The 18529-nt window shown below is 38.1% G+C and overlaps 1 protein-coding gene across 3 annotated transcripts in view; it reads left to right on the top strand.

Moving 5' to 3' along the window:
- Positions 1-17214, top strand: part of NKAIN3 (sodium/potassium transporting ATPase interacting 3) — a 374764-nt gene extending 357550 nt beyond the window's left edge. For 2 of the 3 annotated variants that reach the window (XM_032181235.1, XM_032181233.1), the window contains exon 6: positions 15702-17214. Coding sequence is in view for 2 of the 3 variants with exons in the window: in XM_032181233.1 (XP_032037124.1) it covers positions 15702-15715 (14 nt within the window). In the remaining variant the exon portion in view is untranslated. Of the gene's footprint in view, positions 1-11799; positions 11884-15701 lie in introns of all 3 variants that reach the window. The other variant, XM_032181232.1, reaches the window with a different exon arrangement.
- The last annotated feature ends 1315 nt before the right edge of the window (positions 17215-18529 follow it).

An 18529-nucleotide genomic window follows, 5' to 3' on the forward strand; every position in this document is an offset into this window, starting at 1 on the left:
AGGGGCTTCAACAACCTCTCTAGGAAGCCTGTTCCAGTGTCTTTACCTCCGTGGTAAAGAAATTTTTCCTAATGTCCAGTCTGAACCTCCCCTGGTACAGCTTTGTGCTGTTACCACATGTCCTGTCATTGGTTCCCAGGGAGCAGAGGCCAGCACCTTTCTCTGCTTCCCCTCCTCAGGAAGGTGCAGAGGTCCCCTCTCTAAGAGGTGTGAGGTGTGAGGTCCCCTCTTAGCCTTTTTTTCCAGACTAGATGACCCAAAGATCCTCATCTTCTCCGTATGGGGCATCCCTTCAAGCCCTTTCATCAGCTTTGTTGCCTTCCTCTGGACACATTCAAGTGTCCCTGAACCCCTTGAAAGGGATTCCTTGAAAGGATGTATAAATACATCTTTGTATACAACCTGTATACATCCTATATACATCCTTGGAAGGATGTATAAAAACATCCTTTTTATATTGCAGAGCCCAGAACTGCACACAATACTCAAGGTGATGCAGCACAAATGCTAAATATCTTACCAGAATCACCTCTTTTGACTGGCTGGCTGTGCTGTGTTTAATACACCCCAAAATGTGGTTTGCCTTCTTGTCTGCCAGGGCACACTGCTGCCTCATGTTGAGCCTACTGTTGACTGTATTATATTTATTGCAGTTAATCTGTGTTGGTTATGTGTTTTATTAGCTCTTTATCATAACAAGACTTTTCTTATGAATCCTCTGTGATTTAGGACATAGCTGGACTCAATTCAAACTTCATTTTACATTCTTTTGTCTTGAAACAGTAAATATTGACTGTTTCAATACAGTTCGTTTTGTTAGCTGAAATTTAATCTCAGTACATCTGTGTTTTTCTCAATATTACAGTTTAGGTGAAGCAAAACCAAATAATGCTGTGTTACTCTCACCATTTATAAGATGACTCTTATTCCTTGGCATTGATTTCTGCACATTTTCTTTTCCTTCATAATCATTACAATTAATCAGGACAATGTGCTATTTTGTACGATTGTAATTCAAGACTCACAAGGCTTTCATAAAAATGTATTTTTTACTTCATCTTTCCTCAGGAAGAGAATTTTTTATTGATGAAGTCAGTATTGAATTATCTTTCTTTATCATTAACAGATTGATTCACTGATGGCTTCAAAATGAGTATTAATCCTGCTACATACTCTATTCCCCTTTTGCACATTCATCTTTCTCCTAATATGAAATGATACAAACTTTCTAACAATGAGAAAACCATTTTCCTAGCCATCATGTTTTCTGACACAAAGGACATTTATTTTTTTCCACTCCATCATAAGAAGTGTCCATCATCCACTGGCCATCGTAAGCTCCAGGTTTTTACTGCTCTATATTCTTAGGTCTATTTTCATAGCTGAGAATGTAATCATATATATTGGGTATTTTTGAAGAGCTACCTTGAGTGAGAAGAGCTTAATTAGTGAGAACGATGGTAATGCCAGGAAAAATGCCAGGATAAGAGATCAGCAAGACAACTTGAAGATGAAGAAAGAGCCAGAGAAAAGCAATAAACATATGAGGTACAGTAGGTTTGCCCATTTGCAGAAAAGCACTTACAGAGACAAACCAGTGCTCACTGATGCACTTGGGTGTGATTAAGTAGAAGACTTACCAGGTGCTTCTGCAACAGCTCTAAAATGGAGCATAGTGGATGATCTTATTCTAGGGAAGACCGAGGGCACCATAAAAGAACTTAATAATGCATTTACAGAGACTGGAGAATGCTGGTTTGACACAAATCAAGAGAAGGATTATTTTGCTGGCTTGAAAAACCAAGGGCAAAAACAAAGGGAAGACCAGAGGTCACTAGTTTCTGCTCATCCAGAGAGATAAAACATAGAAAGGAGAAGACATAATCATAGTCATAAGAAGAAATAATGATCACAGGAGTTTATCCAGTTCTATTTCTGATCTGTAGACCTGAATTCAAAGAAGGCACAGTAGGACCACAAGCTTACCTGCTGGTTGGTCAAAGAAGGAGAATGTGGGAGTTTCTGCTAGCATGAGGAAAGGAACGTTCTATCAGTGCTGGAGGTAATTTTGTCTGCTTAGCAGAGGAAAAAAAGGTAGTTTGGAGTTTAAAGATGCTGAAACCATGGAAGACGTTGGGATCTACCTCCTCAGGGACTGAGGCAGACCATCACTACACATGATGATCATGTCTATGCTGTGAGCAGAATTTGCAAAGGAGGGAATTTACACAGTGCCTGACCATAAGGAGCAAATGTCATCTGGTAAATCAGGATTTCTACGCAGAGCTTCAGAGATGCTCATGGAGTCAAACGCAGGATGATAAATGAAAAGGAGGTTTTCGGAAGTGGAAACTGCTTCATCTGTGTGGTGGTTTTACCCTGCTGGGCTGCTGCACTATAACCGCTCTCTCACTCCCCCTCTTCTTCTCTCAAGGGCAGCAGGTCCCCCCAGACCCAGCTCCACTGGGGGCTCCTCCACGGGCTGCAGCATGGAGATCTGCTCCATGTGGGACCCATGGGCTGCAGGGGGACAGCCTGCTCCATGAGGAGCCTCTCCACAGGCTGCAGGGGAACTGCTGCTCCCTGCCTGGAGCACCTCCTGTCCTCCTGGTGCACTGACCTGGGGGGGCTGCAGGGCTGCTTCTCACTCCTCAATCTCCCAGCTGCTGTTGTGCAGCAGTTTTTTTCTCCTTCCTTCAATCTGCTCTCCCAGAGGGCAAACTAGCATCACTCCCTGGCTCGGCTCTGGCCAGCAGCAGATCCCTTTTGGAGTTGTCTGGAGCTGGCTCTGATCTGATACGGGGTGGCTGCTGGGCTCTGCTGACAGAGGCCACTCCTGAAGCCCTTCCCTAACAAAACCTTGTCACATAAACCCAGTACAATCTGAAACGTAAAACAAAGTTACACAATGTTAGTGTGCCTGATACTATGGAGAAGAAAATGCAAGATCAATATTTTGCTACAAAACCTCATACCTGAACTCTCATACTAATGGAAATAAATTTCACCAGGTTTGTCAAGTTCACATTATCTAGTTTGTCAACTTAAAGATGGTAGGCTGTAACTGGACCACAGCAGTTAGCTACTAGACAGTAAGGAAGGGTCAGGAAAAAGGGAGACTTTCCTGAGTGACTGCAAAAAAAATTAACAGGAAGAGTCATTAAGCAGATTTTAAAGCCCTATATTGAAAATATCACCATTAAAAAAAAAAAAAAAAAATTGCAACATGGCCTGAATGTGACAGAACTGCAGTTATCTAGAGCTTTGAAGTAGATGTGTACAAATCTTTTCATTGAGAACTCCCAAAGAAAACAACACTAAATTTAAAAAAAAAAATAAATAAAAAGAGAGAGAGAGAGAGAGATTATAAACTAGTACAATTAAATAGCAAACTCAAAATTACTTGATCTTACAGAATAAAAATGAGAGGTTAATAACATTTCCTCCCTTTGTGTCCATGCAGTTGGAGAACCACTCTTCTCTTCTGAGTCCCAGCCAGGTCTCTGGCTTCTTGAATTGCAGAAAACTTTGCTCACCCTCCCCAGTCCTTATCAGTGTCTGTTTTCCATCACCTCTAAGACCCACCTGGTTTGCTGTTCCTCTCCACAGCCGAGGCTCGAGGAGCAGAGTGCCAGCATCTTGTGGTGCCTCTCTCACTTGAGTCCTGTTCTGTGAACTGCACACAGGTGTACTATCCTGAACATCCTTAGCTCACTCCCGCTCAATCTTCACAAGAGCAGTGAAGATAGAAAAATGTGAAGCAAATACTATGTCACAGAGGTTGCTAGCAGCAAAGTTCAAGAACAGCCTTCCATCACTAGAAAAGTGGAAATAAAAATCCAGAATCACTCAATGATTAAAAGGGTCCCTCCTGTCCCATAACCTAAATTATTAAAATAATGTTAATATTCTTCTGTCATGAATAGATGACATGAACTTTCTTCTATGTACAGAAATCCAAAAGAAATTCCAATACAGAAACTCCAAATGTCACAAGTGTTTTGAAAAGCACTGCTTTATGCCAACTATTTGATTTGTAAATACTTTGCTCTAGGAAGTTTATCTTTAATTATTCAGTAGAATTGAACAGGTTATACATTATATAAGGGACATTAATTTTGCATACTAAAATGTCCGTGTCTTGTAGTTAAGGTTAGAAACAGCAGCTGAGATATTCTTAGATATACAATAATCAGGAAGAGTTAGATGTTGTCTTAAAGTAAATATTTGGATCATACTGACAAATAACTGGAGCAAACAGCAATTGGTATGTATACAAAGAACAAAATCCAGAAATAGAGCCATGTGGGACTCAACTGACAGGGAAAAAAAAAATAAAAAAAAAAAGAAAAAAAAAAGAAAAAAAAAAAAAGAAAAATTAACAATAAAGGAACAAAACACCTAACTTGTGAATTAGCAATGAACTCTAAATGGAATAAATCAATTCCAGTTGGTCCTAGCATCTGTACTAAACATTTTTTAAAGAGGTGTGTAGTTTCTGGCACCAAACTCAGCAGCAATATAAAGCCACACTAATACATAACATATCTTCCCGAATCAAACTACCAAAAAAGATCAAAGCATATCTTCAAAAAGCAAATTCAGAGTTCTATCTCTTCTGAAGTCAGCTTGGACACATTTATTGTGAAGATCGTGTGTTAGGAGATGGGATTGAAGTTGTAGCAGCCTTCTATATTTAAGTCTTTATTCTTGACTATTCTGCCAGTTTAGAGGACTGACTGGGTATGCATAGCAAAACCTCATTGGCATTGTCTCTGTCTTGTTACTATATGAACTTAATTGGTAGGTGTAGTTTCTGGGTATTTATCATCTTCTATGCATGGATTATTTTCCTCTACCAGCTTAATTTGTATAAATGCAGTATGGTAAGAAAATTAATGGTAAGAAAAAGAGAGATTACATATAAGGAAGAAATTCTTCACTCAGAGGGTGGTGAGGCACTGGAACAGGTTACCCAGAGAAGTTGTTGTGTTCAAGTGTTCAAGTCTAGGCTGGATGGGGCTTTGGGCAACCTGATCTAGTGGGAGGTGTTCCTGCCCATAGCAAGGATTTGGATCTGGATGATCTTTAAGGTCCCTTCCAACTCAAACCATTCTATTGAAAAAAAAATAATAAAAATCCCAGAGCATTCTGCTTCAAAGGAGATTGAATTAGAAAGGGTGCCACAGAGGAAAAAATTAATAATTAGTGAAATCGAGTGAGCTAAGATTCTTCATTTTTCTAATTTTCTTACTGTACGAAAAAGACTATAATGACATATAAATTCTATATGGAAAATACTTGTACCAAGTTTATTATCATCCATATTGAAAGGAATAAGAAGTTACAAATAGGAATCATTTGTAACTTTCTTTGGCCATAGGCAGAAAGAAAGCTACCATTCACTTTCTTTGAAACAATCTTATTTTAGTACTAGCAATAACACCTTTAAATACAAACCTTGGGGGAAGAAGGGAGGGAGGGGGAAGCTTTATTTGTTTGAAGTGGTTTTAGATATATTTTCCATATGATTTTTTTCCACAAATAAATGACAAGTTATTTAGACATTAGTCATTAGTCAAGTATTTTAGTCATCAAGACAAAATTTAAGAAAAATGAGGAACAGAATAGTGACCTATATAGGAAGAAAATGCATCATCAGAAATATTTCATTAGGACAGCCTGGTAGAAGAATAATATAAGCTGTAGCCATGCAGACATGTATGGGATGTCTGATGCCCAAGCTGATTTGCTTTGCTAAACAGATGAAGCTTTGATATGTATTTAGAAAGAATACAGTAAAACATTTTAAACCAAAATGGAAAACTAGTCCTCAACAACTCAAGCTTCAAGTATGAATTTGCAGATAGCACATCATGAAAAAATGGTGTTTGCTTAAGCCTAAAAGAAAGAATCCCTACATATTTGCTGCTTTTTCTGGTTCCATGTTAGTGTTAAGTACTCAAGATAAGTATTTTTTTCTATAGACCTTATGGGTGATGACCATATTCTACCAGGAACTTTTACCCTGTAATGGGCATGAGTCCTTAATGACCTGAAAGTGATTGATAAATATTTCCTTTAAGAAAATACATGTAACCAGGCAGCCAGCCTGCCTTTTAACTTCAATAGTGGGATTAAATATCTGCCAAAGACATGGCATGGAAAATGTTTTGGAAAGATTTCTGATTCAGAAGGACTGGGGAAACTGGGATGAGAAGGTTTGAGCCACCTTCACCTCGTAACATCTTTGATGTTCTTCAGACTTCTTTCATCTTATTGGGCAGCTGCATCCTTAGAGAATAAAAAATCTGAACATCTGATATGAATATCTTGGTTGTCAAAACACTAATAAAATTAGAAGAGAGTTCAGTAGCAGAGACCATAGTTAAGATTTCCATACCAGTTTAAGGCAGCTTGTGAGAGAGTGTTTCCTTCAGTGCAGTCCTGCAGAGAAGTGTGGTGATCAGAGTAGGGCTCACATTTTAAAATGTGGGGCAGTTTTAAAAGGTAAAGACTAAAAGGAAAATTTGGTGCCAAATCATAATAATTAGAGTGGAACCATGAAATATTCCCCTTCCAGCTTCTGGTTATAAAAGTTTATGCAAGAAGTTGTTTCTCAGTAGTTTGCTACCACTTCTTCCTGTCTTCATCGTATTACTATCTTCTAATACTTCATAGAGACAGAAAAACAATCGCAGTGGCACATTATTACTGATGTGTCTTTTTCTTCCTTTCTTAATTGTCTTGTACATGTTTTCCCTCATTTAGACCTCTCCATAAATAAGAAGCTATTCCAGGTATCCTGCAAAGCAATGTGTGATTCTTCTGCCATATGACTAGAGGCTCAGCTACTCAGATGTAATATGAAGTCTGATAGTATTGGCTCCCAACAGATACCTGGATCAATCTGAGTAGTTCAGATATAAGAACAGTGTATCTTTTGACGAAACTGAAAAAGTGGAGACCTAATGGGAAAACAAACAATCAAACCAAACCCACAGATGCTTATCTGGAAAGTTTATATATGCTCCAAGTGCAAACATTGGCAAGTCTAAATTTTGGACTTCATGCATGTAGCACTGACTTAACATCAATTCCCCATTTTTACTTCTTTGTCAGAGGCTTTGGCTCCTTGTCTTACTACTTGTCACTTCAACTGGTTATAACCACCCCAGCTATATACTTTTCTTAATGAATGTGATTGCATTACTATATTGCCATTCAAAAAAATCTTAGCGCAGTGGGAAAAAATGCAGTGCAAAATAGTATTTGGAGCCCCATTGATTAAGAAAATATTCTGTACATAAAAGCACAAAGGCAAGTAGCTTCTAACCTGCAACAGGGGACAGCTGAAGGTGCTATCCACTCCAGCCATCATTTTGAGGGCTTATCCTGATTTATAAAATGGAGAGGCAAACATCAAGAGAATCTAAGCTATTTCAGCACAAGAAGCTGCAACTTTTACTAAGATTTATGCTATCTGCATATCACTGCTCTGTTCATACCCTGCACCTTCCTCCAGACACACTTAGGATGTGCCAGCTTTGAAAGGAGAAATTAGTAATATACCTATAAGTATACCTATATACCTATAGGCTGACAAGCTCTGGCAGCTGTTTGCACAGGGCCTGCTAGCAGGTCAGTGAGATACTGCCAGAGAAGCTGAATTACAGATGAGAGGGTGGCAAAGGAGAATGGATTTTTTCAGATGTCTGATTCTTCTGTGCTACCTTCAAAAGGAGAGGAAATTTTTGGCATATGGGTGAATGCACTGCATTAATAGTAGTGAGGCATACCTAAATGTCATCCTTCTACAAAAGAATAACCCTCAGAATTACTGATGACAGTGGATACACCTTCTTCAGCTAGCAGCATGTTGCACTTTTCTCACTCAGACAGATTATGACAACTATTCCTCTGATATGGCCCATGAGTGAATGAACATCATTTTAATGGACTACCCACAGTGGGAAGCCAGCACAAATTTGCACTTCCAAGCCCAGCAGGTAGTGAACTCTAAAAGAACATTTCACACTGGCCATTAAGCATCCAGCATGACCACAAAACTGAGGTGACACAAGGAGAGAAAAATTCCCTGGGAATATGGATCATGTTTTGCAGCCAGCTGCAGATAAAATAACCAGTTTCTGCTGTAACCTGCTATTATCTGTGGGGTTCTAAAAAATCCTCTCCCTAGGATTTTAAGTTTCTCTCTGCATGACTGTAGTTAATGACTGGACTCCATGGGGTGTTTCTTGTTTAGTGACTGAATATCTCTACTGATGACATGTTGCTTTAAAAAATAATAATAATAATAATAATAAAGCACAGAACTATAGAACTGTATAGAAAGTGATTTTATTTTTCATTGAACTTCCAGTTCTATGCAGCTTTCTGAAGTTAATTGTTGTAATCCTAAAACTGTATGGCAGGTATTATCCATAATCCATTAGTCAGGAATAAACAAAATCAGTTATTCAATATCAGCCCTAAACTAATGTTTTCCCCTTGGGAAACCTATACAGATGTTATTGCTCTTTACTTTTTCCCAATTAAACATGCATACATCTCTTTAGATGTATGCATCCTAAAATTTCAGTCAATGTAAAGTTCCATTTAACGGTCCTCCGCAGTCTTAGTCCTGGCAGTCTTCTAGACATAAATGCTGAAAATATCAGGTAAAATCAGAGAGAATTTTTAGAATGAAAAGTAACTTAATTCAAATAACTGATGATGATTCTTCATATTAAAGAGCTATCAACCGTAAAATAGAGTGCATAATAGAAAATGGCACATTCCATTGTCTTGTATGATAGAGCAGCTTCTTGCTTAAAGAATTATCTTCACATGAATTTTAAGTCAAACTTCAGCTTTAGTACTATATAATACGTCTTTCATTGCAAAATAGAAAGCCTCAGCTAAACGGATTTGAACAGCTCATCTCAAAACTTTTCTGATGGTGCTATTAAATATGTTTTCTTTGTCAGACAAAGACACATCAATGTTGCCAATCATTAATACATACCGACTTCATGTCTTTCTCCAAGAGACCTGCTTGTTGAACTAGTTATTTTAAATTCTCTCCCTGCTTACTGTTGCAGATTATGTTGGTGATTGCTGAGAGGAATGATGTGTAGTTCTGAAGTGGTGAATTATCTCAAAAGCATACTTGCTAACTCTTTCTATCATATCCTCAGGGAAAAAAAAAATCCTCTTCAAAGAGCAGGGAAAACTAAGGTGTATAAATAACCCCCCACACACATAAATAACAATAAAAAAAGAATCTATTACCACAGACATGATTTCTTCCAAAAATGAACCAGTAATGTTTTACATTATACATCTAGATATTTTATAAATCAGTTTTTACAAGAGTATATCTGCAAATGTATCTCTTGGTCCCATTAGTGCTTAGAGCAATTTTGACTTTTGGTGTTTTATTTTGTTATACCATTCTGAAGGGGGGCTGCAACATGAAAGAAAAGCAGTATAAGGAGAAGGTGAAAATAGGTTGGGTCTGACACTCAGACTGGGCTAGCTGGTGAGCATAATGTCCTGTTCAAGCAGTTTTAAGAAAATACTCTTGCAGCTGAGGGGATGCTGCATGATTGAAATACATCAAGTTCAGTTTTCATCTAAGCTACTCCTTTTCTGGGATCAAGAGAAGAGGCAATTAAAATCAGCAGCACCACTTCCACAGATTTTGCAGGACATTTCATCAGTCCTTCAGTCTCTAAACCTCATTTCTCCATCCCCCTCAGCCTCAATGAGCACTCTTTCGCTGTTTGCCTTGTACATACACAGTGCTGGGAAAGGGGCTGTTTCATATTAGGTGCTATGGTGGTTTTATTCAACTAGACAGCTGAGCTCCACCACAACCACTTTCTCACCCATCATCCTCAAAGGGAAAGGGGGAGAAGATATGATAGAAAGGGCTCCAGGGTTGAGATAAGGACAGGGAGATCGCTCAACAATTATCATTACAGGCAAAACTGACTCAGCATAGGGAGATTAATCTAATTTATTACCTATTACTAACAAGCTAGAACAGTGAGAAAAAAGCAAGCTAAAACCACCTCCCCCCCCCCCTCCTCGCTGCCCTCTTCCACTTCCTATCCCCGAGACGTGCAGGGGAACAGGGAATGGGGGCTGCAGACTGCCCCTGATGCTTCGTCTCCACCACTCCTTCATGGTCACTCTCTGCCCCTGCTCCACGTGGATGCCGTCCTTCCCGAACTGAGCCTGCGGGGGGCTGCCCACAGGAAGCAGCTCTTCCAGAACTGCTCCCACACGGCTCCGTACTATGGGGCAGCTCCCCCCAGGTCCCCTGCTCCTGCGTGGGCTCCTCCCCACGGGCTGCAGCTCCGGCCCAGGGCCTGCTCCTGCGGGGGCTCTCCATGGGCCGCAGCCTCCTCCAGGCGACATCCACCTGCTCCACCGAGGGCTCCTCCACGGGCCATGGGCTGCTCCATGTGGGACCCATGGGCTGCAGGGGGACAGCCTGCTCCACCAGGGGCCTCTCCACAGGCCACAGGGGAACTGCTGCTCCTGCCCTCCTGCTGCACTGACCTGGGGAGCTGCAGAGCTGGTTCTCACCACTCTCCCATCTGCTGTTGCACACCAGTTTTTTTGTTTTTCTTTTCCCCTTCTTAAATCTGCTTTCCCAGAGGTCCAACCAACATCGCTCACTGTCTCAGCTGTGGCCAGCAGCAGATCTGTTGTGGAGCTGGCTCTGATCTGACATGGGGCAGCTGATGGGCTCTGCTCATAGAGGCCACTCCTACAGCCCCCCACTACCAAAACCTTGCCACATAAACCCAGTACAGGTCCTCATACAGTGATTAACATGATGAGGACATAAATTCAGTTTAGGATTTATAAATGTGTTTGTGTGTAAACAAATAAAGGCAGTTGCCTTTCATGTGACCAAAGAATCCTAATGTGATGTGATTGTCAGCTCTACATTGCTTCTGTAAAAAGCCCTCCTAAATCAGCAGAAAAATCATCTTCATCCCAAACTTGCTTTTAGATTTCTGTGGTAGCTTGGAACTGTGTCTTCTTGAAGCTGTTGAAAATCTTACCAAGAGTAACAAGATAGAAGATTTAGACTAAAGCATTGTAATTTAAAAATCATTATGACCGTAAAGGGAACCAAAAACTTATCAAGGGCAGATATCCCCACATAGTTTCTGACAGAAATGTTGAAAGAAATTGGAAGGATTCTGAAAAGACTTACTGTCCCCCAAATTCAGAGAAGATTCTGCTGCTTCTTCACATCGACCTGTTACCTATTTATTCTCAACTCAGTGGGCTCATTGGTTTGTCTTGTTTCCTTACTTTCATGAGTCCATTGGTTTATGAAAGTTGGGGAGAAATTAGGTTCATGAACTAAATAGTTTCCACCACTAAATTTCTAAACACTTCAGAAGGAGCAGAATCTGAATTATGAAATTTATGCTGAGATTGCTTTTGAAACAAGAAGCTAATTATTCCACAGTATTTTTTATCTACGTACTCTTCAGATATGTGAATAAGCATGTGTGCTGAAAGAAGCATGCATGTTTGGTCAGACAGCTGCTGCCTTGTCTGGCCTGGCACAGTGCTATGTGGACATTGTAGATGACAGACCACAGAGCCTTCTGGAAGACACTTCCACAGTATTTTTACTTGTTTATTTCTGTTATGCAAACCTGTGCATGTGTTTACTATTTTTTTAATATAATTTGTCCATACTTATTTTTCAGTTGACATACTTTCATTTCCATTTGTTCATTTCTGGCACTGTTGTATTTTCAGTTGATTTCATAGGCGGACTTGACACATACTCCTACCGACAGCCCCCCCAGGAGCATGTTGAGTTAAAGCCTGTAAAGCCTGTAGGTAAGGTTCTGGTCCTATGGACCACATTAATCCTTCTAACTGGACTGAAAGCTAACTTTCTCCTGAAATAATTTTGGCATGAGGTTACTAATAATTTTACTTCAATTAGAACTTAACTAAAAAATAATCCACATAAAACATGTTAGTAAGGACACTTTGTCATTGATGACACATCTGCTAAAACAAGGATTAGTAAATATCACCATGTCTGCTGTGACATGCCTTGGCTTAACACAAGGAGAGGCTTGCAGTAAAGGATGGAATTGTTTCCTGCTGACTTTTCAGCAAAAAAGAGAGCTAGTTTATGGCTCCTGCTTCATAAATCTTAATGGGATTAACCCATTTATAGAAAAACAGAACTTTCTAGCTACTCGAAAACAAATGCTTGCTGAAAAAATACTAGTTGGCTTAAAATCTGTAGAGTTTCATTGAAGCTTCATTATCTCTGTTGTCAGTTAAGATACTGGAAGAAAAAATGTTTGCTGAAAAACTGCTAGTTGGCTTAAAATCTATCTGTAGAGTTTCATTGAAACTTCATTATCTCTTTGTTATCAGTTATGAAAATCACAGTTTTTACACAGTCTTTCTATGAAGTACTCTCTGCTATCTAATGAATTAATTTGGATACAAATCTGTTCATTTTACATGTATATGAAATATAGTGTTAGCAGTACATATATTTTGTCAGAAGCTAAGATAAATTTAAATAGATATTTCATAGTGTTACTGGTAAAACAGATGTTCATTTGGAGATCTTAGATATTTGTAAGTTGTTGCCTCGATGCTTTCCGTCTTTAAATTTATCTTTGGGCCTTTCGTGCATCTTAAATGCAGCACAAAACCCAAGTGCAGCTAACTGACCGAACTTGATCTAATGACTTACTATATTTTACTTATCACTTAAGAGAATTAAAATGAGTTTGAAGGTTTTTCTTGGTGTATGTATGGTTACATGTTCTAGGAGTTTTAATTTAAAGAAGACAGTTGCTAACAAAATGCTTTGAGTGGGCACTTGACACCTGAACTCTGCTTGAGACTTTGCTAATATTTGCATGTTTTGTAAATACATTTTACAAGTGCTGCAGCTTTCAGTTTGCAGGAAAAAAAAAAAAAATGAACAAAATTTTATTCAAATTTAGTGAGTAAAAATTGTAGGATTATGAAAGCCAAGAAAAGAGAAAAGCCCTATTTCAGTGTGATAGTACATGTTAGAACGGGAAGAAATATCACATTAAGACAACAACAACAACAAGAACAACAACAAATAATGAGGAGTTTAACATGATAATAAGTATACTCTCTGTGTTGGAATATGTATTTTCAGTAATATTTCTCTAGGTGCTGGCTTTACTGCATTTTATATAGGAAAGATGATGGCAGAAAGGAGGTTTGACCATTCTTAACATGATGCTTGAGAATGAAAATATGAAATTGGTATCTGGGAAGAAGAAAGCCACAGCTACAACATTTACACCTCTCCATATTAGAGATTTTAATCTCTAAAGCTGTGTTGAGGTTAGTTTTAAAACAGTCATTGAGCAAACTCAGTGTAACTAAAGGAGAAAAAAGAAAAAAAATATATACATATATTCAGGAAATATTTATATATACATTCCTGTAAAATCTGTTCATTTATGTTAAAAAAAAAAAAAAAGAATATGAGAATTTGTTCTTTGTTAGCAGATTTAGGTTAAATAGCTTGGAGGATATGGGGGATGTTGGTGAGCTTTTTATACTGGAAAATAAATAGCGTCTTCCCATTTCCTATGGATAGGTATTCTTGTACAGTTGGAAGGATCTTATCTGGCTTCTTTATGGCTGCTAGAAGTATAAAACTGTAAAACAAATAAACAAATTACATTGTATTTTCTTCTTTATTGATGTTATGTTTTTAGGCACTGAAAGCTACAGAAAGCATCTTTACTCAAGCAAGGAGGAAAAATAATATCAGTGATCAAAGTCTGACTTAAATTGCTGGAAACCATTTGAACAGTCAGAGGATTGTGCCAGAAATTTGCAGATGCTTATATGTCTGCAGCACATCAGCCTTCCTGACTTCTTTTAAGAAGTTAATTGCTATCAATATCAGTTATATGTAGTCTGAAAATCCATAGTATCCCTAAGAAATGTGACTGCTGATATCCAGTGAAAAACTCCATTTCTATTCACTGAGAAGTGAACATGAATAATGCCTGTTAAATACATTAAAAGCTTTAATAAAGGTTATAGATCTTTTGCTATCTTCACCATTTTACTCATGGGAAAGATTAGTGTGATGCTCTTTATACCTTGGCTATATACCCCGCTTTCTCATCCCCTTCATGTCCCTTCTTTCATTCATAAATTAACTAAAAATAAGACACTGGGAAAAAAAAAAAAAAAAAAAAAAAAAAAAAAAAAGGTTCTGTGGCCTCATTGAATGTATGTAGAAGACATTCTCTGTTTTTATTGAGTGCCCATACTACTCAGTATGATACCTGCTTGGTGCTACAATAATTGCTAATCATTAACAAGTCTAAGAGTCATTTTCCTTTTCGTCTCTGAGTATACATGTAGATTAAATTTGAATCTGTGCTCACAGGGAATGTTTTTAAACACAAATATGAACAACCATAGCATGTCTGCTGTCAGTTCTGCCTATAACTCCGTTAGGCCATTGGACTAGCAGAAGGAGAATCTTTGCCCTGAACCATGCAGTTTCAATTAAAATGTGGCGGGAGGGACAACAGAGGGAGTGGAAAAAGATTGTCATGTTCTTGGGACTGAAACACATGGGCTTTAAAGAAGACTGTTGTATTTTCATTTGTTTCAAGCACAATATCTAAAGCCAGGTCACCTGGTAGTAATTAAAATTGCTTCCACGTACTGCTACATGTAAAATAGAGAAGTATGGAGATACACAATCAAAACAAAACAGAATGTTGCATTTTAATTTCATTGTTTTGTTTTGTTTCATTATGATTATTAATGATTTGAAGAAATTAAAAATGTTGCATTTTGGTTTGCACTTGGGTTTTTTATTGCTGTTATTATCTGGCTGCAGAAGTTAAGCTTTACATGTCCACCATTACTGCTGGGATGAGTAGGTCTGATTCATTGCTACTATACTTTTGGGTAGCCTTGTCTGGACAGACACTGAACCCCTAATTCCAAAGAATACAGACCTTTTCTAGAGATGTTCTTAGCTTCTGCTTGTGGGATTGATGCAGTGCCTGAGAAATGGCCAATGGAAAGGCTACCGCTCTATGATGGGTCTGTGTGTTCCTGCCCTGTTTGTATCTTCTCCTGAGAGCCTAGCCACCATGAAATCACTATGAAAAGCCACCACAGATTTTCCAAAATTATCCAAGTGAACACAGCTTACAGGCAGACACTAAAATACATAGATTCAGCAGGCAGGTGACTATGATGAAGACTGTAAATGTGTGAGTCCAGCTGAAATGTACATTTGTAATCAGATGAGAATTCTATAACCTGGTGAATATACATCTTACACTGTTAAAATTCTGAAAATAATTTATTATTATGTGAGCTTCAGGCATTTTTCATCACCTCTCGTATTTTTCCCAAAATGTTTTTTTTTTTTTTTTTTTTTTTGCTTTTGTGGTATGCATGATGCAAATCTACTACTTTGTAACCAGCTTTTCATTTTTGACCTTATATCTGTGTCTTACAGCTGGGGAAATTAGTGTCTAGAGGTGTTTTATCCACTTGTTCATTAGTTACTAACTTGTCAGCTGCTGTGAACGTACACCTCACAAATAAGATGTACTGAACAGGTTTTAATTTGTAAGTAATTCATATATTCTGTTTTTTAGGTCGAAGTAAGTAATGAGCATTGACTCAAGACTTCTGCTGTTGTAGCTGAAGAAACAGATTTTAGAAGAAAAGACCAACCTTGTGACTCATCCTTCTGGAAGAAACCCACCATCCGTTTCTCACGGCATGTGGATTGTTCTTCCCACAGGCTCAGTGTCATTATCAGCATTGTTATTTGGTAGATCCTTGTAGATTATCTGGAATTTTTGAATGATTTACTTATATGGACACTTGTAAATTGTAAATTTTTTCTTTTTTAATTTTAATATTTTTACAACAGTTAGTGTTGAGGCATTAAAACAAAACCTGTGAAAACTATGAGAAGGATGCATCTTCCTCAAGGAAGACAGTATTTTTTAACTGACAGAATCATACTGTGCCTGGTCAAGATTGTATCAGTAAACAGTGATTTTGACTCCAAAACATCCAGCATGAGTCAAACCCTAACAGTGTAAAAGAGATCATTTCAATGCTGTATTTAAAATCCACAGTGTCCACTCCTTGTATTTTCTTAACTGCTGTATGCAGTAGGAATTGATTTATGACTCTTCTTAGCCAGATGTTCCGGCACTAATGTACTCATCTCATTATTGCAATTCATATATGGCTCCTTCTCCTTCCCTAATCTCTTTTGTCCTGAGCCCATCAACAATAGTGTCTCTAATTTGAGAAGTAGAATGACCACTCTGTGGATGTCAGTATCTAGGAACCTTTAAATCCATGGCTCTTTAGGTGTCTGGGTTTTGCACATTTTTAAACTCTTTTCCTCCCTTCTCCCAGGAAGAAGCCAAGCATGAATGTACAGTATAAGGCACCAACTTCAGCCTTAGAAGCCTCTGGGGACTAACTTTTTTCTTAATTTAAAAGTAAACAAGCAAACCTGAAAATGTGTATAAAAATTTGTAAAGTTATTTGTAAATACTTCTGGACAAATAACATGTATGTAACTCTGTGGTATTTTGTTTTCTATTATGTCACCACTAGCATAAAGTGATACACAAAAGCTACTTTCTTTGGGCAACTGGTAGTCTTTTTACCAGAATTCTGTGTTTCTTCCTTCTTAATTGCTATTTAAAATAGGGTGCATAGTTGTATACACCAGAGAGTTATGTCTCTCCACAGAGCATATGTGCCTCAGCATCAGCATAAATTCATCAGGGTTTTGGGGCATTTGTGCTTTCTCATTTTGTGGTTTCTTTGGTGGGATTGTCAGGAAGGACATTCCTTTCAATATGTATATCTCCACCTCTCAAATAGGAGCTGAACTAAGGGCCTTCGTAAATGTCCTGAATAGTATTCGGTTGGTAATTTCTGGTCCAACAGCATTCAGATTCTCAGTTTCCAGTCTTCTCTTGAAGGATGCATCCCCTGTCTTTTCCAGTCTGAGCAGATGTGAAGTAGATGAAGGCTTGTCTTGATCCTTTCCCTTATAAAGTCTATCTGTGTTATTCGTTGATATGAACTAATGAGAATGTTAATAAATATAATAGAGGCAGAGTCTATTATTGACAATGCTCTAGTGGTGCATGCACCTGTTTCCCAGTTAGCTGAACCAAAGACATTATCATCTTTGGAGAAAACACTGTCTGAACACAGGATAACCTTCCCTGAAATCAAGTATGAATTTGTTAAGACAAAGTGAACAGAAACGACAACTGAATAAAACAATTTCTTAGTGTTCCTAGGGTTAGATATACCTCAAACAGTATGTGTGTGTAAAATCAGACTGTGCCAAAACCAGGAATGTACATGAAGATAATGTCCTCTTGTACTTATACCTTCCCTCATACATGATGTTCTCATATATTCAAGAATACTGCAAATTACATGGCTTGCTTCATCTTGAATACTTATCTTAGCATTGAAAAAAATAGGTATTTATCACAAAACTAATATAAATGATACCATTTTTGAGGCATTATGAAGAAGATAACAATGAGAATTGCTTTATAGTTGTAATATTTGAATAAGGCAAAAACATTTTTATCTACTTGAGTAATACTTTACTTCTGTTTAGCACAAAAGATTATTTCATTTCTTTCTATGATGCCTTAAACAGTGACAATGTCTATCCAGCCAGTGCCTGTAGCCTTCTGTGTTTGAAATGGCTCCAGGATTTCAGAGACTGGTATCTCTGAGCACTGTTCAGCAGTTTCCATGTTTTACCTCTCTCAATTTCAGAGAGTCCATGATGTGGGCATCTAGCACAGATTCCTATGATCAAAGCAGTTCCCATTTGGGTTTTACATTTCAACACTAATTTCATGGCATTAATTATGATGGGCTGGCAGATTAAAGGCTTCCAACCAAACACACTGCTACTCTCAGAACCAAAGGGAAGAAAGGAAAGGAGCACTACATCCTAGTCAGTTGCAGATTCTCCTCCAGAAGATAATATACTCTGTTCTGGCAGAGCTTTGGAAACATATATTAATTTTCAACCAAGACAGAAACATCTGCTGGACCATATTTTACAAATTTGACTGAATGTACCTCTTCTATGCCTTTCTGTGGCACCTTCAGATTTTCAGCTTTCTAATGAAGAACTGTGGACATGCCACAAAAATTCTGCAAAGACAGAACCGACTACTCTTTCATCTGAGATATTGATCAATTTTTAGCTGGGGAACACAAACTACTACATTCCAAGTAAGCTTAAAATCTTGGAATCGTTACCTATACAGCAAGTCTGCCATCTGTCTCATTTAATGAACAGAACAAACCTGATTGAGAGGAATTTGTCTTCATTAGAACAAACTAAAACGCACACTGCAATGCTGAGGAAAACTGTCATTCTTTTCTAAATTAAGACACAAAATAGTACCAA

Source organism: Aythya fuligula, chromosome 2 (assembly GCF_009819795.1).
Source record: "Aythya fuligula isolate bAytFul2 chromosome 2, bAytFul2.pri, whole genome shotgun sequence".
NCBI lineage: Eukaryota > Metazoa > Chordata > Aves > Anseriformes > Anatidae > Aythya > Aythya fuligula.